The sequence below is a fragment of the Salmo salar genome, chromosome 20, assembly GCF_965601325.2.
Source record: "Salmo salar chromosome 20, fSalSal1, whole genome shotgun sequence".
Taxonomy (NCBI): Eukaryota; Metazoa; Chordata; class Actinopteri; order Salmoniformes; family Salmonidae; genus Salmo; species Salmo salar.
In genome coordinates this window covers 73,391,528-73,418,105 of record NC_138310.1, presented here as the reverse complement: position 1 = coordinate 73,418,105, position 26,578 = coordinate 73,391,528, and the positions used below count along the sequence as shown (strand labels likewise).

General features: G+C 42.8%; 1 protein-coding gene across 4 annotated transcripts in view; it reads right to left on the bottom strand.

The window, feature by feature from the left end:
- Positions 1-20,325, bottom strand: part of LOC106581315 (paired box protein Pax-3) — a 35,875-nt gene extending 15,550 nt beyond the window's left edge. The window contains exons 1-4 of one of the 4 annotated variants that reach the window (XM_014163288.3): positions 19,814-20,325; positions 18,802-19,037; positions 18,494-18,551; positions 17,844-17,987 (exon numbers count right to left, since the gene is read on the bottom strand). In XM_014163288.3, the coding sequence (XP_014018763.1) occupies positions 17,844-17,987; positions 18,494-18,551; positions 18,802-19,037; positions 19,814-19,898 (523 nt within the window). In that variant the 5' untranslated portion in view covers positions 19,899-20,325. Of the gene's footprint in view, positions 1-17,843; positions 17,988-18,421; positions 18,552-18,801; positions 19,038-19,813 lie in introns of all 4 variants that reach the window. The other 3 variants (XM_014163289.3, XM_014163286.3, XM_014163287.3) reach the window with 3 other exon arrangements.
- Between the last annotated feature and the right edge of the window lie 6,253 nt (positions 20,326-26,578).

Below are 26,578 nucleotides of genomic sequence, written 5' to 3'. Positions count from 1 at the left end.
TGTATCATCCCAGCTCTACTTTGTACAGACACGCACACGCGCACACACACACACACACACACACACACACACACACACACACACACACACACACACACACACACACACACACACACACACACACACACACACACACACACACACACACACACACACACACACAGTCAGACATTGAAGTGGTCACTGAGTGGAAGTTTCAGCTGGATTGAGTCAGTGTGATAATATGAGACTTGACAGCTTTTGTATGTCTACTATTCAAGTTAAAGTAAGATCAGTTGTAATACTACTGTGTACTCTGTTCTGAAGCGTATGGGCTGGTTTCCTACCAGGCAGTAGGCCTTTAGCTACTTCAGAACAGAAGTTCATTGAGGCTGGCGAGCCGACTTTGTGTTACGCTTAATGAATTCTCTGGAGCGGAGGGGGAGTTTTTGTGCAACACTGTATTAGTCCCCATCAGAAGCAACAAGAAAATACAAGAAAATCCAAATAGCTTGAGGTTCCTCATGTGAAACTGATCCACTCCCCCCTCAACACTTTCCCTTCTCAACACCATTGACAGTGGGAGCCAACTTAGGATACATTAAGAGCAAATTGGTAAAGAAACATTAAACAAAGTGAGGAAGGGAGAGAGAGAAAGAAAGAGAAAGGGTAGGGGAGGGAGAGATGTTTCCTTTGGGTATTTGGGAAGATTATTCTATTTTGCACTTTATCAGAATGTTCTATTTCTGTTTACAGCGACTCACACAGGCCTCTCAGCTGCTCCCATCCACACTAAACAGAACCAAGATGTAAAATGGCTGCCGGTCGTGGTTAAGACCATTACAATGAATCAAGAAGGAAAACTGCAACTTTACTACCTCCAAGTGCCTAATGAGTCATTCACTCTGTGAGCTTCCAGTAGAACAAATATTTTAATTCCTGACTTCTAAACATCTTCAAGCCACATCACTAACCAAACAACAAATGCAAAGACTTATTATATAGAGAGACCAAGGGGTGGGTGGAGATTTTTTAGGTGGTGGTGGTAGTGGCTGGTGGGGTAGGAATTTGAGGTGTGGAGGAGTTGGAGTGGGGGGCATTATTCGAAACAGGATTGCTGGGGAAAAACAGAGAGGAGCCTTTGTAGCTTCAGCTCCTGGAGGCCCATAGGGAATGCTTAGTTTCCCAACAGTTACCAGAATGCAACAGCGTTCCAAAGAATTTCACAGGGATTTAGATTCTGGGAATGCCGAGTCGTTGGAAAAATCCTTAATTACTTTGGAATTACCTATCGGTTATGATCAGTCTGCTTTGGGGATCCTAGGGAACCTTGTCTTTCAACCAGTGTCATTATGGCCTCTTGGAGGTCTGCTGTCACGTCTTGATATACTTTCATGTGACAAAACTATTCAGGGACATTAATCTAGTTGAACTATAAAAAGATGAATGAAGTCACTGACCAACTTAGAACACTCCTTTCAGAGAGACTCTCTTTAACTAAACACCACCTAGACCTCGCTCCCTCTCTCCCTTTCTCACCCATCTCTTTCTCTCACATATTCTTTGTCTCCCTCTCCTCGTCCCCATCTCTCTCTCTCTCTCTGCCTACTCTGTCTCTCTCTTTCTCTTCCCCATATTTCTCTCTTTCTCTCTCTTTGTTGCTCTAAGGCTGAGGTCTTTGCTGGCGATTTGCACGCTCCATCTGTGGAATCCGTCATGGCTGCCTCGGCCCGCACAGAGGGGCCTGTCACCTGCCCCACGGGGGAGCGGGGGGCACAAAGAGGGCCAGAGAGGGGCGAGGGGGGGCACAGCTGGGGGGGGGGGGGCTCCCCAAACCTTCCACTCCAGTCTGGGGGGGACCATGGGAGCACCTGAGGGGTAGAGGAAGGAGGAGGCCTTTGTTGTTCTCCTATTCAAATGTAGGCTACCACCACCAGCTTTCTATGACTGTGCATTTGTGTTGTTGATGTTGTTGATGTTGTTGTTGTTGTGTGTGTCAGTGTGTTTGTGAGAGAGAGAGAGAGAGATAGTGTGGGTCTTACACAGAGAGAGAGAGAGAGAGAGAGAGAGAGAGAGAGAGAGAAAGAGAGAGAGAAAGAGTCGTGTCACCAAGTGGCGTGGCACACACAGTAGGGGGTTGAAGTGACAAAAGTCTACCTGGTGATAGGGCAGAAAGCACACCTTCCCTGCCACCCGCTAACTCCCACTACTCTCAGTACCCTGGCGCAGAGCAACCCACACACACAAACACACACACACAGGCGCCTAGGCTTCTGTAGACTGTGAAAATTGGGACTGACAGTGCATTACATAGACCATCCTTCTGCTTCTAGGTTAATGAGCCTTGTCAGCCCTGCGGCAACTCTGGTGGAGTGAAGATACACACACACTCCTTCACTTATATACTCACACACTCACTCATACTCTCACACACTCAGTCATACACTCACATCTCACTCACTCTTACACTCACTCACACACACACACACACACACACTCACTCACTCACTCACACACATAAACTCGTACTTGCTGCGTTTTCAGCACATTCTAATTTTGACATAGATATTCTCTATTTCACACATTGGACGCACAAACAAATGCGTACAATGAAAAAATCCATTCAAGATATTTACAGCCTAAGCACACAGCAATGAGTTGACCATTTCCCCCTGATACTACTTTGGTCATTATTACTCCTGAGTTAAAAATAGTTCCACGTAAAACAAAACAAAAATTGTATAACAGTATGAATGTGCTTATTTTTCCGAGCTAGTAAACTCAGCACACAGCAGTGAAGTGAGGGGAGAACATCATGTCCTTTACAGCTGTTCTGTAGACCTGTGGTCTCTGAGTGCCCTGTTAGTCCCAGGCGCCGCCCGCTGCCTCCTATCCATGGATCTCATTGCTTTTATTTGGCACTGCTGAATAGCCTTTGCAATCCAATTATCCACCCAATCCCACATATCTCTCTTTATGTATACATAAACTGTATTTTAAAATGTTTTATTCATGCTCTAGCTAAACATTCAAACTTACTTTTCCATGTATTTTCACTTCACCTCAGCTGTGGGTGGAGTGGGTTTACAGTATGTGTGGGATTGGACCCGTAGGCTTGCCAGTTTGTAAAACCCCAAAAGACACAGTGCAATCCTTAAAAGGGTAAAGCTACAGTATTTGAATGTCAGAGACCCAGTGAAGAAGCCTGGCTTGGGCTGGGCCTGCCAGGGAGCCGGAGCATTGCTGCTTTAAGCCGCAGAGAGAGAAGGGGAGTAGCAGAGAAAAGAAAACTGTTTAATTTAACCAAACTGTATTCCTGAGAGGCACACAGCACATAGCAGCCTGAGCCAAAACAACCTGAGAGGCACACAGCACATAGCAGCCTGAGCCAAAACAACCTGAGAGGCACACAGCACATAGCAGCCTGAGCCAAAACAACCTGAGAGGCACACAGCACATAGCAGCCTGAGCCAAAACAACCTGAGAGGCACACAGCACATAGCAGCCTGAGCCAAAACAACCTGAGAGGCACACAGCACATAGCAGCCTGAGCCAAAACAACCTGAGAGGCACACAGCACATAGCAGCCTGAGCCAAAACAACCTGAGAGGCACACAGCACATAGCAGCCTGAGCCAAAACAACCTGAGAGGCACACAGCACATAGCAGCCTGAGCCAAAACAACCTGAGAGGCACACAGCACATAGCAGCCTGAGCCAAAACAACCTGAGAGGCACACAGCACATAGCAGCCTGAGCCAAAACAACCTGAGAGGCACACAGCACATAGCAGCCTGAGCCAAAACAACCTGAGAGGCACACAGCACATAGCAGCCTGAGCCAAAACAACCTGAGAGGCACACAGCACATAGCAGCCTGAGCCAAAACAACCTGAGAGGCACACAGCACATAGCAGCCTGAGCCAAAACAACCTGAGAGGCACACAGCACATAGCAGCCTGAGCCAAAACAACCTGAGAGGCACACAGCACATAGCAGCCTGAGCCAAAACAACCTGAGAGGCACACAGCACATAGCAGCCTGAGCCAAAACAACCTGAGAGGCACACAGCACATAGCAGCCTGAGCCAAAACAACCTGAGAGGCACACAGCACATAGCAGCCTGAGCCAAAACAACCTGAGAGGCACACAGCACATAGCAGCCTGAGCCAAAACAACCTGAGAGGCACACAGCACATAGCAGCCTGAGCCAAAACAACCTGAGAGGCACACAGCACATAGCAGCCTGAGCCAAAACAACCTGAGAGGCACACAGCACATAGCAGCCTGAGCCAAAACAACCTGAGAGGCACACAGCACATAGCAGCCTGAGCCAAAACAACCTGAGAGGCACACAGCACATAGCAGCCTGAGCCAAAACAACCTGAGAGGCACACAGCACATAGCAGCCTGAGCCAAAACAACCTGAGAGGCACACAGCACATAGCAGCCTGAGCCAAAACAACCTGAGAGGCACACAGCACATAGCAGCCTGAGCCAAAACAACCTGAGAGGCACACAGCACATAGCAGCCTGAGCCAAAACAACCTGAGAGGCACACAGCACATAGCAGCCTGAGCCAAAACAACCTGAGAGGCACACAGCACATAGCAGCCTGAGCCAAAACAACCTGAGAGGCACACAGCACATAGCAGCCTGAGCCAAAACAACCTGAGAGGCACACAGCACATAGCAGCCTGAGCCAAAACAACCTGAGAGGCACACAGCACATAGCAGCCTGAGCCAAAACAACCTGAGAGGCACACAGCACATAGCAGCCTGAGCCAAAACAACCTGAGAGGCACACAGCACATAGCAGCCTGAGCCAAAACAACCTGAGAGGCACACAGCACATAGCAGCCTGAGCCAAAACAACCTGAGAGGCACACAGCACATAGCAGCCTGAGCCAAAACAACCTGAGAGGCACACAGCACATAGCAGCCTGAGCCAAAACAACCTGAGAGGCACACAGCACATAGCAGCCTGAGCCAAAACAACCTGAGAGGCACACAGCACATAGCAGCCTGAGACAAAACAACCTGAGAGAGCCAAAAGAGAAAAAAAATACTCCCCTCATTCCAGAGGAGGGTAAAGAATAGAGGATTTAACTGAAACAGACTGTGCTCCTGGAAATCGTACGGCGTGGTTTTGTGGGGACTGCGAGTGAGGACAAAAAGGCTTTCAAATGTCCGCAGAGAGATGGAGTGTATGGAGCTACATTTTGGGCATGGTGGGTGGGTGGGTGTGTGGGGTGGCTGACCATATGGGTTTCTGTTTACAGCCTTCTCATGGGGGTTACTGGACGGACAGCGGGTACTGCCATGGAGGTTCTCTTGGGGTGGTTGGTAAATGAAGAGGGTAACTGAGCCAGTGACATGTGCCCCCCTCTGAAACAAAACAAAAGGCAGAGGAGACAAATGAAGCATTTATTTGGGCGGGGAGTGACGCTGGTCCTTTTCAGGGGCCGGGGGACTAAGTGACTGCCCAACTGCATTAAACAGTACATAGAAGACTGGGCAGATGCCTGAAGGACTGAAGGATAATGGTTAACTGACAGCTTATGGGCCCATCTGCGCCTCTAGCATGTTGTTAAAGGAGGTGGGGGGTGCTCACTTGACTTGCTAAGGAGGAGCCCCAACCTCTACAGCTGCCCTGTAATTGAGAGTGTGTGAAGAGCGCTGTGTGTTTGTCTGCACTGTCAACGAGGGTGTGTGTGTGTGTGTGTGTGTGTGTGTGTGTGTGTGTGTGTGTGTGTGTGTGTGTGTGTGTGTGTGTGTGTGTGTGTGTGTGTGTGTGTGTGTGTGTGTGTGTGTGTGTGTGTGTGTGTGTGTGTGTGTGTGTGTGTGTGCGTGCTTGAGAAAGAGATGATGTGGTGAGAGAAAGAATAACTAATAAATCATAACCTCATCAAGCTTCAAGAAAAGAAAGACTGAATAAGACAAAGCAACCAAGCTCTCCTCAAACGATAAAAACCTCTAAAGGAAACCTCTAGACAGAAAACCTCTAGACAGAAAACCTCTAGACAGAAAACCTCTAGACAGAAAACCTCTAGACAGAAAACCTCTAGAGAGAAAACCTCTAAAGGAAACCTCTAGACAGAAAACCTCTAGACAGAAAACCTCTAGACAGAAAACCTCTAGAGAGAAAACCTCTAAAGGAAACCTCTAGACAGAAAACCTCTAGACAGAAAACCTCTAAAGGAAACCTCTAGACAGAAAACCTCTAAAGGAAACCTCTAGACAGAAAACCTCTAGACAGAAATCCTCTAGACAGAAAACCTCTAGACAGAAAACCTCTAAAGGAAACCTCTAGACAGAAAACCTCTAGACAGAAAACCTCTAGACAGAAAACCTCTAGAGAGAAAACCTCTAAAGGAAACCTCTAGACAGAAATCCTCTAGACAGAAAACCTCTAGACAGAAAACCTCTAGACAGAAAACCTCTAGACAGAAAACCTCTAGACAGAAAACCTCTAGACAGAAAACCTCTAAAGGAAACCTCTAGACAGAAAACCTCTAAAGGAAACCTCTAAAGGAAACCTCTAGACAGAAAACCTCTAAAGGAAACCTCTAGACAGAAAACCTCTAGACAGAAATCCTCTAGACAGAAAACCTCTAGACAGAAAACCTCTAAAGGAAACCTCTAGACAGAAAACCTCTAGACAGAAAACCTCTAGACAGAAAACCTCTAGAGAGAAAACCTCTAAAGGAAACCTCTAGACAGAAATCCTCTAGACAGAAAACCTCTAGACAGAAAACCTCTAGACAGAAAACCTCTAGACAGAAAACCTCTAGACAGAAAACCTCTAGACAGAAAACCTCTAAAGGAAACCTCTAGACAGAAAACCTCTAAAGGAAACCTCTAAAGGAAACCTCTAGACAGAAATCCTCTAGACAGAAAACCTCTAGACAGAAAACCTCTAGACAGAAAACCTCTAGACAGAAAACCTCTAGACAAAAAACCTCTAAAGGAAACCTCTAAAGGAAACCTCTAAAGGAAACCTCTAAAGGAAACCTCTAGACAGAAAACCTCTAGACAGAAAAACCTCTAGACAGAAAACCTCTAAAGGAAACCTCTAGACAGAAATCCTCTAGACAGAAAACCTCTAGACAGAAAACCTCTAAAGGAAACCTCTAAAGGAAACCTCTAGACAGAAAACCTCTAGACAGAAAACCTCTAGACAGAAATCCTCTAGACAGAAAAACCTCTAGACAGAAAACCTCTAAAGGAAACCTCTAGACAGAAAACCTCTAGACAGAAAACCTCTAGACAGAAATCCTCTAGACAGAAAACCTCTAGACAGAAAACCTCTAAAGGAAACCTCTAGACAGAAAACCTCTAGACAGAAAACCTCTAGAGAGAAAACCTCTAGACAGAAAACCTCTAGAGAGAAAACCTCTAGACAGAAAACCTCTAGACAGAAAACTCTAGACAGAAAACCTCTAGACAGAAAACCTCTAGACAGAAATCCTCTAGACAGAAAACTCTAGACAGAAAACCTCTAGACAGCAATGAGAGTTATGAGAGTTTGTGCTGTGGCGGGACAACAAGAAGCTGTTACCTGTCATGTTGACCCAAGCATGATTGTAACCCTGTTTCCTGTAGGGATGATGGAGAATGACCTTACGTTGACATCTGACCCCACTTAGCCTGGTCTGACAGGAAAAGAGAGCTAGGCACTGACTTACCACTGGGGAGTTAACTCAATGTGATTCTCTTTAACAAAGTCCCTTAAATTTTAAAAGGTCAAAAACAGCTAAGCTCTTGTCATCTTTGACTGTTGGTAGCATTTTACACTACGGCATGTAATTAAATGTTAATAACATGGTAATAGTATAGTAAGAAGAATTTATAGTTCCTTACAATAAAGAAAACAACTTATATTGCCATTTCTAGGTTCTAATATTGAGAACAAGGTTAACTCCCTCCCTCCCAGCTTGCCCTGCCCTGTCCAGAGCCTTATATCCCTACCCCTGCCCTGTCCAGAGCCTTATATCCCTATCCCTGCCCTGTCCAGAGCCTTATATCCCTACCCCTGTCCTGTCCAGAGCCTTATATCCCTACCCCTGTCCTGTCCAGAGCCTTATATCCCTATCCCTGCCCTGTCCAGAGCCTTATATCCCTACCCCTGTCCTGTCCAGAGCCTTATATCCCTACCCCTGTCCTGTCCAGAGCCTTATATCCCTATCCCTGCCCTGTCCAGAGCCTTATATCCCTATCCCTGCCCTGTCCAGAGCCTTATATCCCTACCCCTGTCCTGTCCAGAGCCTCATATCCCTACCCCTGCCCTGTCCAGAGCCTTATATCCCTACCCCTGCCCTGTCCAGAGCCTTATATCCCTACCCCTGCCCTGTCCAGAGCCTTATATCCCTACCCCTGCCCTGTCCAGAGCCTTATATCCCTACCCCTGCCCTGTCCAGAGCCTTATATCCCTACCCCTGCCCTGTCCAGAGCCTTATATCCCTATCCCTGCCCTGTCCAGAGCCTTATATCCCTATCCCTGCCCTGTCCAGAGCCTTATATCCCTACCCCTGCCCTGTCCAGAGCCTTATATCCCTACCCCTGCCCTGTCCAGAGCCTTATATCCCTACCCCTGCCCTGTCCAGAGCCTTATATCCCTACCCCTGCCCTGTCCAGAGCCTTATATCCCTATCCCTGCCCTGTCCAGAGCCTTATGCCCTTACCTCAGTCAAGTGATTAACAACTCCCTGTCTGCCTTTCCTTGTTCAACCACCTCATTCAGTTGCCTTTGCCCTGCGTTCCACAGCGTTGACATCCCCAATCTCTCCTCTGCACATGCACACACACTCACACACACTTGTAAAAACAACCTCTCACCCCCTTCCTTCTCTCTCTCTTTTTCTCTAGCCGTTGTGTTCGGTGGATACTTCCATTAGATAAAGAGAGGCCATATTCTATGGCAGCCATTCTCCTTGACCTTCGCAGGCCTTTTCTCTCTTTCACTCACTTCAAACCGTCTTTTGGCGCACTCGGCTGAATGTGGCAAGTCCATCACGGGTGAAAGGGGTGTGCGAGAGGTTGAAGGGGCTAAAGGAGGAAGCCCCGAGCCCCGAGCCCCAAACCCCTTCTCCAATCGCCCCCACTTCAAAGTTGGCCTGCATTCATTAATTGCCCTTTGAATTGATATCAGAGGGTCACAATAGGGGTGTGAAAGGAGAAAGAGGCTTTAATGAAGCATAGAGCCCCCATTCATTTGCAGATAACTATGTTTTTATGCTTGGATTGTCATCATGCACTGCATTATAAAAAATGATGCGAGGCGGAGGAGCAGAAGGACAGAGAGAGCCCGAGGCGAGGGTTAGTGAGAGTGATTTGGTGCTCCCCCTTGCCCCCTGTGCCCTCGTGCCCAGGGACACACTGAGTGACACATTCCTCAGACTGACAGGGAATATCAGTCTTTGGATGGTCATGTTATTTAGGGCAGTCGCCATTTTGCTCTATATAGCCTCAGTCTAACTTTGTATAGTCTGAGTCTAACTCTATATCACCTGTCTAGCTCTATATAACCTCAGTCTAACTCTATATCACCTCAGTCTAACTCTATATCACCTCAGTCTAACTCTATATCACCTCAGTCTAACTCTATATCACCTCAGTCTAGCTATATCACCTCAGTCTAACTCTATATCACCTCAGTCTAACTCTATATCACCTCAGTCTAACTCTATATCACCTCAGTCTAACTCTATATCACCTCAGTCTAACTCTATATCACCTCAGTCTAACTCTATATCACCTCAGTCTAGCTCTATATAACCTCAGTCAAGCTCTCTATAACCTCAGTTTAGCTCTATATAACCTCAGTCTAGCTCTATATAACCTCAGTTTAGCTCTATATAACCTCAGTCTAGCTCTATATAACCTCAGTTTAGCTCTATATAACCTCATTCTAGCTCTATATAACCTCAGTTTAGCTCTATATAACCTCATTCTAGCTCTATATAGACCCAGTCTAACTCTGTTTCTCTGAAGCTCTAAGCTTTATAACAACAAACAATCAACAAGCACTCAACACTCAAATCATTTTCATGTTCCAGACACACTCACATATTGTACATTTCCATATAGTTTCTTCACACTACTTTGATCGTTGCTAGAGAGCGTAGCAACAACCGTTAACGTGCCAGAAATTACTATTATTTACAGCGTCTCGTATAGAACACAAGATGTAAGAACCGAAGATGTCAAGGTTGTCATGTTTTCTATAACTGTCTTTAATGAGCCACCTTCATGAATGTATGAATCAGGGGCGCAACTTTTACTGGGGACGGGGGTACATGCCGCCGCCCCCCCACACATTCTGAAATTGCATTTTGTGACCCCAGTTTTATCATTGGAATGTGATACAAAATAAGGCAACGGTGTGCTTTAGGACCATGTGGACGCCTCTGAGCGGTCGGGTAGACTGTTTGGAGTGTTTATCTGACTGGATAAAAATATATATATATATATATATATATATATATATATATATATATATATATATATATATATATATATATATATATATATACAGAACCAGTCAAAAGTTTGGACACACCTACTCATTCAAGGGTTTTTCTTTATTTTTACTATTTTCTACATTGTAGAATAATAGTGAAGACATCACAACTATGAAATAACACATATGGAATCATGTAGTAACCAAAAAAGTGTTAAACAAATCAAAATATATTTTAGATTCTTCAAAGTAGCCACCCTTTGCCTTGACAACAGCTTTGCACACTCTAGGCATTCTCACAACCAGCTTCATATGGAATGCTTTTCCAACAGTCTTGAAGGAGTTCCCACATATGCTGAGCACTTGCTGAGCACTTGTTGTCCAACTCATCCCAAACCATCTCAATTGGGTTGAGGTCGGTGATTGTCACTCTCCTTCTAGGTCAAATAGCCCTTACACAGCCTGGAGGTGTGTTTTAGGTCATTGTCCTCTTGAAAAACAAATGATAGTCCCACTAAACACAAACCAGATGGGATGGCATATCGCTGCGGTAACCATGCTGGTTAAGTGTACCTTGAATTCTAAATAAATCACAGACAGTGTCACCAGCAAACCACCCCCACACCATCACACCTCCTCCTCCATGCTTCACAGTGGGAACCATACATGCGGAGATCATCCATTCACTTATTTTGAGTCTCACAAAGACATGGCAGTTGGAACCAAAAATCTCAAATTTGGACTCATCAGACCAAAGGATGGATTTCCACCGGTCTAATGTCCATTGCGCATGTTTCTTGGCCCACGCAAGTCTATTCTTCTTATTGGTGTCCTTTAGAAGTGGTTTCGCTGCAGCAATTCAACCATGAAGATCTGATTCACACAGTCTCCTCTGAACAGTTGATGTTGAGATGTGTCTGTTACTTGAACTATGTGAAGCATTTACTTGGGCTGCAATCTGAGGTGCAGTTAACTCTATACTGAACTTATCCTCTGCAGCAGAGGTAACTCTGGGTCTTCCTTTCCTGTGGCGGTCCTCATGAGAGCCAGTTTCATCATAGCGCTTGATTGTTTTTGCGACTGCACTTGAAGTTCTTGAAATTTTCCGGATTGAATGACCTTCATGTCTTAAAGTAATGATGGACTTTAAGAACAGCTTATATGAGCTGTTCTTGCCATAATATGGACTTGGTGTTTTACCAAATAGGGCTATTTTCTGTATACCACCTCTACCTTGTCACAACACAACTGATTGGCTCAAACACATTAAGAAGGAAAGAAATTCCACAAATTAACTTTTAACAAGGCACACCTGTTAATTGAAATATATTTGTTTAACACTTCTTTGGTTACTACATGATTCCATATATGTTATTTCATAGTGTTGATGTCTTCACTATTATTCTACAATGTAGAAAATAGTAAAAAAATAAATAAATTAAAACCCCTGGAGTGAGTAGGTGTGTCCAAACTTTTGACTGGTACTGTATATTATGTCCCCCCGACTTCTAAAACAAAAGTTGTACCCTTGGTATGAATCATCTGCTGCTGGATATTTTAATTGTGAGATTGTGTTTACAAGGTGAAAATCACAGAGAAGAACTAAAGTGTGAAGTCTATTTAAGAGTATACATGGAATGTGCCATGAGTGGAATCCATCAACTCATCTTACTGAGTTTCCCTATAGTCTAATTGTTCTGTTCCCTAACTGCACATACAACTCAAACTTTCACTCAAAAATATCAATGCATGACTTGTGTGAAAGATTCAGTGACATTGAACCTTTATTTAACTAGGAAAGTCAGTTAAGAACAAATTCTTATTTATAATGACGACCTACCCCGGCCAAATCCAGACGAAGCTGGGCCAATTGTGCGCCGCCCTATGGGACTCCCAATCACGGCTGGATGTGATACAGCCTGGATTCGAACCAGGGACTGTAGTGATGCCTCTTGCACTGAGATGCAGTGCCTTAGACCGCTGCACCACTCGGGAGCAAATGCGTGCATCAGCCATTATTTGGAATGTGCCTTCGGAGTGTAACTGAATCCATGAAGATAACTGATTTTCAGTAGGCAGCACCTTTAACACCTTAAAACATAAGAACTGGAACATTATGATGTATATGAGAATGTTATATGGGACCTTGCCCATGGATCTATGCTACAGTATAGTGTGTATTGTGTTTCCAACTTCAATGCCTCTTAGCAAAGCCTCATCTCACCACCCTCCCTCTTCCAGTGCCACTGTAAGACAATGATGAACATCACAAATACAACATCAGAAGCCATGCAGGACATAAATCTACAAACACTCACACACTAAATACACAAACCTAGCCCCTAATACTCTCTCAAACACTCACACACTAAATACACAAACCTAGCCCCTAATACTCTCTCAAACAGTCACACACTAAATACACAAACCTAGCCCCTAATACTCTCTCAAACACTCACACACTAAATACACAAACCTAGCCCCTAATACTCTCTCAAACACTCACACACTAAATACACAAACCTAGCCCCTAATACTCTCTCAAACAGTCACACACTAAATACACAAACCTAGCCCCTAATACTCTCTCAAACACTCACACACTAAATACACAAACCTAGCCCCTAATACTCTCTCAAACACTCACACACTAAATACACAAACCTAGCCCCTAATACTCTCTCAAACTATTTTCTTTACCCCCCTCTCCCTTCTCTCTTCCCCATTCACTCTCTTTCCAGCACCCCCCCCCCCCTCCCCCCTCTCCCTCTCCTCCTCTCTCCCTCTCCTCCTCTCTCCCTCCCTCCCTCTCTCCTCCTGGCACTAATCCAGTGTGTGCCCACATATTAAATTGTATAGATGCTCCAGCCTGAGTAGTGGGTAGTTCGTCAACTTTATTTACACAAACAAAAGTCCTGCTCAGTTTCTGTTACAAAAGCAGCTAAATCTTTGGCCCTTTCATGTATTGTCAGCTCTTGATTCCCTTTTGTCCTGCAGCTATTGGCCTGGCTCTGGGCACAATGAGGCTGGGAGAATGGCAGCAGATTGGCGGAATGCGCCTCAATAAACCTAATTATGACACGATGACTGCGCTCACCATGGCAGGTTTTCAAAGATCCCAGACTTATTCAATTAGCCCTTTCCAGGAGTCCCTTTCACAAAATAAAGTTATCCCTCTTTGACTGTTTGTCTTTCAGATGGGGAATTTTGTGTGTGTCCGAGTATAAATGGAAATGTGCTGGGCCAACAAGGCTCCTCTGTATGTATCATCAGTGTTATTCAGGCTAATTTTAATTAGCCAAGTAAGGTTAAGAAGATACACTGGAAATATGAGAGAGGAGGAGAGAGGGGAGGGCCGCTTGTACATTATCAATCATTAGCTCCATTTCTAGGGTTAATTAACTCAATGTTAGCCTTTTAGATTCTGGAAGGCACAGAAACTACTATACTGAACCCCCTGCTAATGGTTATGCAGGAACTGTGCCAAAATAGCAAATATGCACAGGAGGCATTTAGTGAGACTGGAGCACTGACTGGACATTTGGAAAGGTATTTTCTAAAGAGTGGCAGAATGTGTTCAACTATTGTAATTCTAAGTGGAAAGTATTTTCTCTGACACATGAATTGAGAAAGATAGCCTGCCCTACGGTCTACTTAACCAACTGCACCAGCCTTCATTCCAAACACATTTGGCACGTGAGGATATACTTGCGCATCATTTTAGGCACTGTGGTGCAAGAGGCTGCAATTGAGCGAGCTTGAAATTTCCGAAATACATTTCAGTTGTCTTTTTCCCCCGACAAATAAATCCAAACAAGCCGCCTTTGATGTGGACGCTTAAGAGAAACGACAATGAATTCTGAACGACCCTCGCACAACAATGGTCTCAACAAACATCGACTTCATCAATGTTTGACCCGTTTAGCTGAACAATGTAATTTTCAGATTGTAATTGCGGCTGTAAAAACAGCATTACAAATGAGACCAGACAGAAAAAAACGCCAGAAAATAGTGGACGCCACAGGTCTCGAAAAAACTACAAATCGTAAAAACAAAAGTCGAGATTTGACGTTACTGGCGTCACTCTACCCATACAAGGCAATCTCTAGAGCACCACAATAGCTTAGTCCTCAGGACCAAACACCAACCAATTTGAAGTGTGCGCTCATTTCAACTCTCCTTACCTACGCATAATAGCATAAACCATGCATTAGTTTGAGTCATCTGATATTAGTGCAAAAATTAACTGTGCCCGTTTCAAGTCAAAGCATTGTCGTGGCAAAGGTCATTTACATTTTTAGTTAGCCCTTAGGGTAAAATGTACACTTGACCGATACGAATGGAAATAGGATAGCAAACTGATTGGGGTAAAGTGAGCCCGAATGAGCACGTGGACACAGGACAACCTTTATAAGGAAACGGATACTATTTTAGGCTTATTAATATTAATTTATACCCTTCATTTTGGAATTAATAACACAATGTGACATGTATTGGCAACCAAATAAAGACAAATATCAGATGGGTCAATAATTTAACGGAGAATTTAATTTTAGGGACCTTTCTACAACAAACTGACTTCCTTTTGTTAGCGGTTGCACTCCTGAAGATGAATCATAGATTTAAACGAATGTGCGCCGCGGGCATGGAGAGAAAGAGAAGGAAACCGAGGGAGAGAGGCGGGTTCGCTCTCTGGATGAAAGTAAAATGAAATAAAAGGCTCAATTTAATCCGCTTGAAGAGATTTTGAGAGCGCAAGGGGGTGAGAGCATGATGGGTGAGTATTGCAGCATTGCGCATGACGAGTGGCGAGTTCCATTGTGACCACCGCTCGAGGCCAAGCGCGCCTCTCGGGGGAGAACATTGGTCCCCATTCACCAAAGGAGTCCTTAATACACTCCCTCGATCATTAAATGTGACATAGCACAATATCAAATCATTTAGAAGACATTATTAATGTTTAAAAGGGAAAGAATAGGGCATCAAAGACTTAATAATAGACCATGCAGAGGGACATGTTACTAGCCAATTGTACATGAATATCATCAGGCCTATATTGGTAAGAAAATATATTGTGCAACAATTTGTACTTATAAAATTAAAAATTATATTTATATATTAGGCCTATGAATTAAAATATTAATAACCATAAAGTAGCCTATGCATGTATTTAGGAAAATATTTGTCATTTTATAAGATATAATATTTTGTCAAAGCCTGAGGCTGCTACACAGAAACTATAATTTCTTATCTTGTGGCATTGGAATTTGTAACATGCCTAAATAATTATTAAGTGACATTAACTAAAAATGCTAATATAAAAGTGTTGAAAGCAGGAACCCGAAGCATCAACAAAAAAACTATAACTTTTAAACATTGTGTAAAATATGTGAGTGTGCACAAAATGTATAATCTGAGTGCACATAATACACAAAACGTTTGTATTTTCGTAAACCATTATGTCCGCAATGCTCTGTATGTCCAAAATTAAAAGTAACACATTATCAAAAAGTTTAATTCACCTCGCCATTAAATAAGCATATTAAGATGATTTGAAAGTGTTTTTTATATCAGTTAGGTCTATACACTATAGCTGTGTGTGTGTGTGTGTGTGTGTGTGTGTGTGTGTGTGTGTGTGTGTGTGTGTGTGTGTGTGTGTGTGTGTGTGTGTGTGGGTGTGTGTGTGTGTGTGTGTGTGTGTGTGTGTGTGTGTGTGTGTGTGTGTGTGTGTGTGGGTGAGAGAGAGAGAGAGAGAAAGAGGGCTTGAGAGGTTCTGAATGGCAGTCGGCTTCTTTAGACGACCTAAAAAGACTCCAAAAGAAACATTTTGTAGGTGAAAACGGCCATTTCTCCATGGTGAACAGTCTCTAGACCTAGCCCGAGCAGCGGCTATTGGCGGACCTGAATAATTCATCCTTCATTGCGGTCTCATAATGTATTTTCTCTGCCTTTTGTTGCAAAGCTCCTTCTCCTTTTCTGACTGAATTATAAACAGGTTGCCTTCTTTTATGGCGACCAAGCTGCTGCGAAGCCAGGCTTTGTCCACGCGTAACCGAAGCGTAAATCTCAATGGACTCTCGCGCCTTTGTCTCCCAAGTTCATCCTCAAATGTCCAATTGTGTGCTCGAGGCCTGGCTTTGTGAGGGATGGAACTGTTATACAAATGTTTGATCAACTCATTTGGGACGTTTTGTCTCCTCCAACTCCTTGTCTTTTTCTATAATTTGTTTTACTGTGCCTGCATTTTACAGTAGAGCGGAAAGAGCAGCTGCGTTGAGATGGAATAGGCCTGCGAATTCGTTCATAATAAATTGTAGGAAACCATAAAATGGGATGTTATGAGATTTCTTTGTTTAAAATACATCTTGGCAATTAGGGGTTGAAAAAGTTTTGGGTTCTTTTTTATATACTTTTGATAAGGGGTATTTCCTCAAACATTACAACGGGGCTATGTGCATCTCGATTAAAATGCACGTATAGGCCTAATAACAATGTTATTAGTATGATAAAGACATTATAAAAAGTAGGCCTATGCCTACAATAAGCCTACAAGGTAAAGGCTAGCCTATATATAAGCAAAGTGTCCTACCATAAACAATGAAATACAAATACGTAGCAGAAGTAGAATACGCACAGACTGATTCGAGTCCTGAACGTTATAATGTTTGTTTGCAACAAATATCGTGTGGGTTGCCCACTTCGTGCAAGCACCCGTAGTTACACATTCGTTCACTTTATTTTGTTTAATTATCTCTCTCTCTCTCTCTCACACACACACACACACACACACACACACACACACACACACACACACACACACACACACACACACACACACACACACACACACACACACACACACACACACACACAAAGGGGCAATCCTCCCTTTACCACAAAAGTTATCACCTGCTGTTTGAATTATCGTAACGCCTCATGGGACAAGCATTAGCAGGAGAGATATGGTCGATAAGAATTCAAAACAAAACAGTGTACTTTATGACTGTTGACAAAGGAAAACACTCTCCTTGTGCTTTCACTTAATCGGAAACAACAACTGTTTTAGAGTTAAGGACAGACTAGGCCTATCTATCTCACAAAGTCTCAAAATGAATGGCAACCCAGGAGTGGTGACTCCCATTGTGAAAATGTAGGCCTAGCCTATAACACCGAGTCAGAAAACCAAGAAGCTTACACAAAACAAGATGAAAACCTTTTTCTGTCCATCTTTGTTTCGTTTTGAATAAACGAGAGGTTTCCTCACCGTTTTAAAGAACATGAAAGTGCACAGAAGTATTTAGTTCTGTGTATGAAGGGCCTTCCGCCTTACGCAACAAGTAACTGCCTCACGCAAGTTGAATATAGAAGAGAGAAAATTAATTATTTATTTATGATTGCACTCACATCGGTCTCCTAAGATGCCCTCGATGCTGTGTTTGGCCCGCCGTTCGTGTTCTTCTAATTCCTTTTTCTCGATTTCATCTTCATCATCATCGTCATCTCCCTTCCCTCCGAATTTACTCCTCATGATGCGACTGATAGAGCTCACTGTGTTAGAAGAAATTACAGAGCACTGATTAATAAATAATAAACTGGAAAAGTTAAACAATCTGCACTCACTTGCTTTTATTTGTTCGTTTAATCTACCGTGATAAAGCATAAAATAAATCTAACTTGATATCAACAGATGCACCATTAAAAAAATCGATTGACTTTGCAATATTTTTTATGATTTTATCTTAACTTGAAATTAATTTGCCAATTACATTATAACAGTTATTATTTCCCCCAGCCATAATTGTCAGCAGTTGGTAACGTTTTTGTTTTCAGAGAGTAAACGGTTTATTATTGTGGTAAAATGGGGTTATTGAGAAAGAAAATACATTAGTTCCATTATCATAAATAAGACGGTGATGATGATGACCATGATGATGATGAACAATCTATGGCTGCAGGTGAAGATTGCAGATGTTTCCTTTTACCTGATGGAACGGTGTTCCGGTCACATATCCCATCCATCAGTAATTTATCCCGAATCTCCCAGCTAAACATACCCGGGTTGTCTCGCTTGTACTCCTCTATTCTCTTCTCAACATCAGGTGTCGTCCCCTGCTAAGGAAACGACAAATCATATCATCGTTAATTCATTAAGGCATAATAAACAGCTCATATCTACTTACACTGTCTACTTACACTCAGCAACACAATACAGGCCTCTTACATGCTTTCCCAACCTGTAGCTTGTTCAATTTTAACCCAACATGTCATACCTCGAGAAAACAGTTTTAAGAGAATAATAAAATGCATGACAATACAAAACCCAACACTTTCACCAGCGATAGAACTGCTCGTGCTCCCTCACCTTGGGTTTGCTTCCCCCGATGGCCCCGGGTCGGATGGAGCCGGTCTCCTGGTACCGGCAGAGGATTTTGGAAACGCAACCGTGAGAGACGCGAAGCTGACGGGAGATTACGCATGGCCTGATGCCATGGTGGGCCATTTCGACGATCTTATGGCGGATATGGTTGGGCAAAGGTCTGCCATTTATGAAAACTCCCCCGAGCTGGTTCATTCTGCCTTGGCCTAACGGGGTTGAGACTGAGTAAAAGAAAACACAAAATGGTCACCAGAAGGCTTCATGATTATAAACTATAAGCCTACAACACAACAACTAACATTGTTTCCATCATAGGCTACTAATAACATCACAAGGCTACTACAAATAATGTTAAATACATTTTTTTTTTACATAATAGCCTATAATAAAAAATAAAAGTCGTTTCAAATGAAAGGTTTGGTAACAATGAAAGTCCTTAAAAGTTGCTTGAAGTAATGATACTGTATCTTATTATTTAATATAGCGAGGTGTATAGCCTACTTATATGACCCTGTAAATCTTCTGTAAATAAACAAATGATTTGATTTCAGAGATGATTAAATTAATACTTTAATTAATAGTCCACTGCATAAGAGATTATTAAATTAATACTTTAATTAATAGTCCACTGCAAACAAATATACAAATATAAAAAGGTGTCAATAATGACAACAAAAAAACAGATGATAAAGATGACGTTAATCGTTCAATCCACTTTGCATCTGATAACCGAAATGAAAATAACTTTGAAAAATGAAACATGAAAAGAACATTACATTTTAATTGTGTTACTTCTCAATTTTGCGTGTCAATCCCAAAGTTTTATAAAAAATGTTTTTACAATTGGATATGACCAAGTTTATGTTTAGGGGGGAGGGGGTTATGGGGTAGGCTACATAATATCCTATATTAATAATCACTCCTTAATTATTACGCATCGAAGCCCAAATATTTCCACAAGCAGTGCTCAAAAAGTTGTTTCGACTTTTGATTTTACCTTCCAGTGGGAAGCCACTGTGTGGGTAGTTCTGAGCCAGCATGGGGCGCATCATCCTTGGTATTGCCCCTGCCAACGCAGTCATACCTCCACAACCCTACGCCTTCAACTAACCTCCCGCCAGAGAGGAGAACAGGAAGCTACCGACGACGGAGCTTGACCACTGGGAGAAATTCTGAGTAAAAATGCCCTGTATTCCAATTCGTGGAAAGTTAGCCTTGATAGGGTAGCCACTGGACTAGACAGGAACCAGAGTCCAGGGAGAGAAAAAAACACTCCCGCCTCCCGAAGAAAAGAGCCCAAGTTACCAAACCAGGAAAAACTTGAGGTAGACTTCTGAAGAGTGCGCCTATGCGTTCTTTCACCAGTCGAGAGGCACTTGGATACGTGTGGAATCTGCGATGTCATCAATAATCATGCAAGTGATGTTATTGTCGCTGTTGTTGTTGACACACGTTCAGAGTGAGGGAAGATGGTCAAAACCCAGAGGAACAGTTATTAGTTGTGCTGCACTTCTTTCCCATCAGTGATCCAGGCTCTGTGATTGGTTTGGAGGAGGGAGACCGGCTCTTGGGCGTGCGTAATGATTGGCTGACGGTGCAGGAAACTTTCTTCCTCGGAGTTGTTGTCAGAGGCGTTGCTTGGGACAGGACTGAGGAAGCGTCTTTAATCATCTCCTTGACAGATGTGACATCATCTTAGGTCATAAGTTCGATTACATATGCAGATGCGTGTTGTTTTTAATGTTGCCGTTTTGATTAGTCACTCAACATACAACAGTGTTTAATTTAAGATATTTTTTCGTAGAGCCCATGCATCCATTTGTTCTCACTCTATGGCCTGAAGATAACACAAATGCTGCAAAAGTTACTGCGGTGCAGAGGAATTTATTGTCGCTTTTAGATTGCGCACTACCAATAGGAGAGCCGTCTGACTGGGACTCGCGCCCCAGCAGGGTACGACGCCAGGAGAGCGGTAAAGAACGTCTGCTCTGCTGACAGACGTAACTATTGTGTTGTTGGAAATGTATTTATAGTTGCCTTGCAAGTTGAAAAGACACGTAGTATCCCTATAGGCAATCTCACAAGGAAGGGGCATTGCAGTCCCTCTCTTTCTCTCTCTCTCTTTCTTCCTCAATTCAATTCAGAGGGCTTTATTGGCATAGAAAACATATGTTTACATTGCCAAAGCAAGTGAAATATAACAAACAAAAGTTAAATAAACAGTAAAAAATGTACAGTAAACATTACAATCACAAGAGCTTCAAGGGAATAGAGACATTTAAAATGTCATATTATGTCTATGTACAGCGTTATAATGATGTACAAATAGTTAAAGTACAAAAGGGAAAATAAATAAACATAAATATGGGGTGTATTTACAATGGTGTATACAGAGAGTTCTTCACTGGTTTGCCCTTTTCTTGTGGTAACAGGTCACAACTCTTGCTGCTGTGATGGCCCACTGTGGTATTTCACCCAATAGATATGGGAGTTTATTAAAATTGGATTTGTTTTCAAATTCTTTGTGGGTCTGTGCAATCTGAGGGAAATAGGTGTCTCTAATATGGTCATACATTTGGCAGGAGGTTAGGAAGTGCAGCTCAGTTTTCACCTCATTTTGTGGGCAGTGTGCACATAGCCTGTCTTCTTTTGAATGTTTAGCTGCAGTGCAGGGCATCAGTAGAAGAAGTGAAAGCAGCCATGCTCTTTAGAGCTTCCTTATCAATCAAAGGAGCAGAGGTTCATTCCCCACCTTTGAATTCAGACAAAACCCCACTTCCCTCCACTGTCCATCTAAAGGAGCAAATGTTTACTTGGTTAGCTGCATGTTTGCTTTTAGATTTAATTTATTTAGTCCCAATAGTATATAGAGTAATGATCCAATCAATTTTGAATGGTAAAGGTATTTGGATGATTTTGTAGTAAACTGTCATTTTTTAGTCATACATTAATCCCATGGCCTTGTTTTATTTTTGGCTGATATTTTCAAATTCAATAAGTAACATACACATACCATTTTAAACCCAACATACACTACATGACCATAAGTATGAGGACACCTGCTCGTCGAACATCTCATTCCAAAATCATGGGCATTAATATGGAGTTGGTCCCCCTTTGCTGCTATAACAGCTTACACTCTTTTGGGAAGTCTTTCCACTAGATGTTGGAACATTGCTCCATTTAGCCACAAGAGCATTTATTGTCGCTTGATGTTAGGCGATTAGGCCTAGCTCACAGTCGGCGTTCCAATTCATCCCAAAGGTGTTTGATGGGGTTGAGGTCAGGGCTCTGTGCAGGCCAGTCAAGTTCTTCCACACCGATCTCATGCTGAAACAGGAAAGGGCCTTCCCCAAACTGATGCCACAAAGTTGGAAACACAGAATTGTCTAGATTGTCATTGTATGCTGTAGCGTTAAGATTTCCCTTCACTGGAACTAAGCAGCCTAGCCCAAAACCATGAAAAACAGCCCCAGACCATTATTCCTCCACCAACAAACTTTACAGTTGACACTATGCATTCAGGCAGGTAGCGTTGTCCTGGCATCCACCAAACCCAGATTCATCCGTCGGATGCCAGATGGTGAAGAGTGAATCATCACTCTGGAGCAGTAGAACGCATTTCAACAGCTCCAGAGTCCAATGGTGGCGAGCTTTACACCACTCCAGCCGACGCTTGGCATTGCGCATGGTGAATTTAGGGATGTGTGGAAACCTCGTCCATGGTAACCTATTTCATGATGCTTCCAACAAAAAGTTTTTGTGCTGACTTTGCTTCCAGAGGCAGTTTTGAACTCGGTAATGAGTGTTGCAGCCAAGAACAGGCAATTTTTATGCATTAAGCGCTTCAGCACCCGCCGGTCCCATTCTGTGAGCTTGTGTGGTTTACCACTTTTGGGCTTAGCCGTTGTTGCTCCTAGACGTTTCCACTTCACAATAATAGCACTTACAGTTGCCCGGGGAGGTTCTAGCAGGGTAGAAATTTGACAAACTGACTTGTCGGAAAGGTGGCATCCTATGACAATGCCACGTTGAAAGTCACTGAGCTCTTCAGCAAGACCATTCTACTGCCAATGTTTGACTATGGAGATTGCTACATTTTATACACCTGTCAGCTATGGGTGTGGCTGAAATAGCTGAATCCACTCATTTGAAGGGGTGTCCACATACTTTTGTATATATACCGAACAAAAATAGAAATGCAACATGGAACAATTTAAAAGATTTTACTGAGTTACAGTTCATATCAGGAAATCAGTCAATTGAAATAAAGTCATTTGGTCCTAATCTATGGATTTTACATGACTTGGCAGGGGCGCAGCCATGAGTGGGCCTGGGGAGCCAGTCCCAGCCAATCAGAAGGAGTTTTTCCCCACAAAAGGGCTCTATTACAGACAGAAATACTCATCAGCAGCCCCCCCCCCCCCATACAATCCTACAGGTGAAGAAGCTGGACCCGGAGGTCTTGGGCTGGCATGGTTACACGTGGTCTGCGGTTGTGAGGCCGGTTGGATGTACTGCCAAATTCTCTAAAACAACGTTGGAGGCAGCTTATGGTAGAGAAATGAACAGGGAATTCTCTGGCAACAGCTCTGGTGGACATTCCTGCAATCAGCATGCCAACTGCACACTCCCTCAAAACTTCTGTGGCATTGTGTTGTGACAAAACTGCACATTTTAAAGTGGCCTTTATTGTCCCAGCACAAGGTGCACCTGTGTAATGACCATGCTGTTTAATCAGCTTCTTGATATGCCACACCTGTCAGGTGGATGGATTATCTTGGCAACGGAGGAATGCTCACTAACAGGGATGTAAACTAATTTGTGCATAAAGTTTGAGAGAAATAAGCTTTTTGTGCATATGGAACATTTCTGGGATTTTTATATTTCAGCTCATGAAACACTTTACATGTTGTGTTTATATTTTTGTTCAATGTATATACTGTAAATACTCTCTTCATCGATTTGGTTAATAATGTAGGCCTATAATCTATTGTTTTGTAAGCGTTTCATTTTCTTTGTGTGTCGTCCCAAATACCACGCATTTTCACCCCATTTTACATATTATTCTCTCCATAAAATGGTGCTTGCGCGTGGGGCGCATATGTCATGCAGAAGCACAGAGGTCGTTACCCATCCAGGTGCGGAGGTGCACTATAACCGTATTAGCTCGCCATCGTGGCAACAGCTGAACCTTTGACGCGGGACCTGAGGGCATATTGCACATGTACAGGCTAAATTGACTTTTATTAGTGCCTCCGTGGAACCTACATTACATAATACCAATAACACAGACAGGCCTATGATTGCTGCTTGCGCCAGTAGCCTTGCTAATAGCAACTACATAATAGGTTTGACCAAATTGATGTTGAAGACATGCTACTCCCTCTCCATGCTACTCCCTCTTTTGAGGATTGTTTCGTTTTTTCTAATGACAAAATGTTATTCTGAAATATATGCCATTGTAATGGTATTTGAACGAATTCACACTCCACATGACGCACCCGAAGACAACAACAACTAGTTGGAAGGATCAGACGCACCTGATGTTCCAAGTCTTTTGTCTTTACCTCCACCTCTCCAACCCCGTGAGGTCACCTAGGAGAATAGAGAGCACTGCGGAGAGATCGAACGTAAGCACTATCAGACTTCTCTTATTTACGCAGAAAATATGTATCCCACTGGCTTTAGATTTACTCAATTAACATTAGCCTATTTTCTACCTTTGAAAAGACAACTTAAATGTTGTCTTTCTGTTAGAACGCGCGTGGACAATAGTTGCGCGGTAGAGAAAATGCGTAGGGAAAACGAGGGTCCTTTCACATGCTTAGGAGCAGATTATTCTCATTTATTGAACCATTAGGAGGAAACCAATTCAAAAAATTAATATTAGTTTGGTCAATTCCCTTGATATTTAAATAGCATATTTGAACACAGGAAATTGTGAAATACTGTTGGAAAAAATATTTATAGTCATTGTTGTTCTACTTTTATATTTCCCTAAAAAGCCTATCTATTTAATCTACCATTTTTACAGAACAATTCGATGGGATGAAAATGTATATTGCCACATGCCTATGTGACGTTTCTGGTAAGAACATACTTGTAAAGAATATAATTATCACATTGATGATGATGTCGTTTATGGACGGCTTTGACGGGCTGCATAAAGGTGATTTGTGGCAAGTTATTTTATTATGACATTTTTCCTAAATCTAAATATTTTAGTTTAAGAACATCAAACGTCATATTACCAAAACCCCAGACACTCACCTTTTAGTGATATGACAATATTTTTTACTTTACACCTAATAGTGTCATCCCTCTTGGATATTCAGGAAAAACATTCATCTTAAATTTACTAACGTGGCGATTTCAGGGGTCATTGTACTTATTGAAACTGGATATTGTACCCTAAAAAAACGAATGGAACGAAGGAAAACAGAGAGCGATGATGCATACCTCCGCCTTCTTGAAAGCAACACACAATCTCCGTGTCTAATCCATTACCGGGACGAAATTCAAAGTCAGAAATTTCGCTTGATGAGAAGTAAATTATTTGTAAATTAGTTACAGAGTTAGATTCAAATCTATAAACACTTATTTGTCCAATATTTTTTTTAATGAATGCTATAGATCAATAATCGAATTAAGATAATGCATGTAGACTAACTAGAAGACTAACCTCCGAGATGGTTATAAAACAAAGTTCTATAAAAATATGCCTAACGATGTCTCTAAATGTTTTAGTGTTTATCATGATATAAATGTTTAAATTAAATATAAAGTAACACCATATTATGAGTTATCACATAATTGGTTTGCAATGATGCTAAGTGTTGGAATTTGGGGATGTCGTTGTAATTATGTTCAACCAAATGCTATATTGATAGCTATTTATGGTTCTGTGTTCAACCATTGAACGCACAAGGATCATGTTAGAAGGATTAAATGAGTGAAAACAGGTTTGCCCTGCCAAGTGGAGATATGGGAAAGCAAATGATGTTTAATCAAACAGAAAAATGTGAGCCATGAATGAATAGTTGGTTGGTAAGAGAGGGGGGGCTTTAGCAATGACACAACTTTTGAGATGTTATCATCACATCCTGTAACACAGGACTGTCAAACTTCTGGATCAGGGCCTCATATACTATCAGATTTTCACCCTTGCATAAAGGCCTAGACAATTCAATTGCCCTGAGAAAATGATGGGAAAAATAAGAATGATGGAAGGAAAACAAGGGAAGGGGAGAATGAATGGATAAAGCTCAGCTAACTCCCTCTCTTCCCCTGATCCTCCAGGTCTCTCTCTCGTTAACCAGGAGGTGGTGGTAGAGGTGCCCTCCAGGTGAACCTATCCCTTCCTCCCTTCCCCCAGCCAGAGCTCACCATGGCTCCTCGGCCCACGAGGCCTGCCCTAAGGTGAGTCTCCCAGCAGTGCACCCAAACCCGCCCTCTCTCTCTCTCTTCTTGGGGGGACATGGGGTCATAGAATGGTGCATGGATGTTGCATGGCCGGGGCTGGGCTCAGCCTCAGAACCAAAGCAACCCAATACCTGACTTGCTAATGTGGAAAGGCCTCTCTCATCTGTCTACCTGCCATCCAACCCAAGCCACAGTTTACTCTGCATTAGGGAAGTATACTGGAAGCAGAGTAGAAGGTTACTCAAACCAAGGTTGTTTCAAGCCATATGGGTTGCCTGTTGGTGGAAGATATGACATAATGTGTAATGACCGTGAACCTGCAGCTATATTCTTCTCA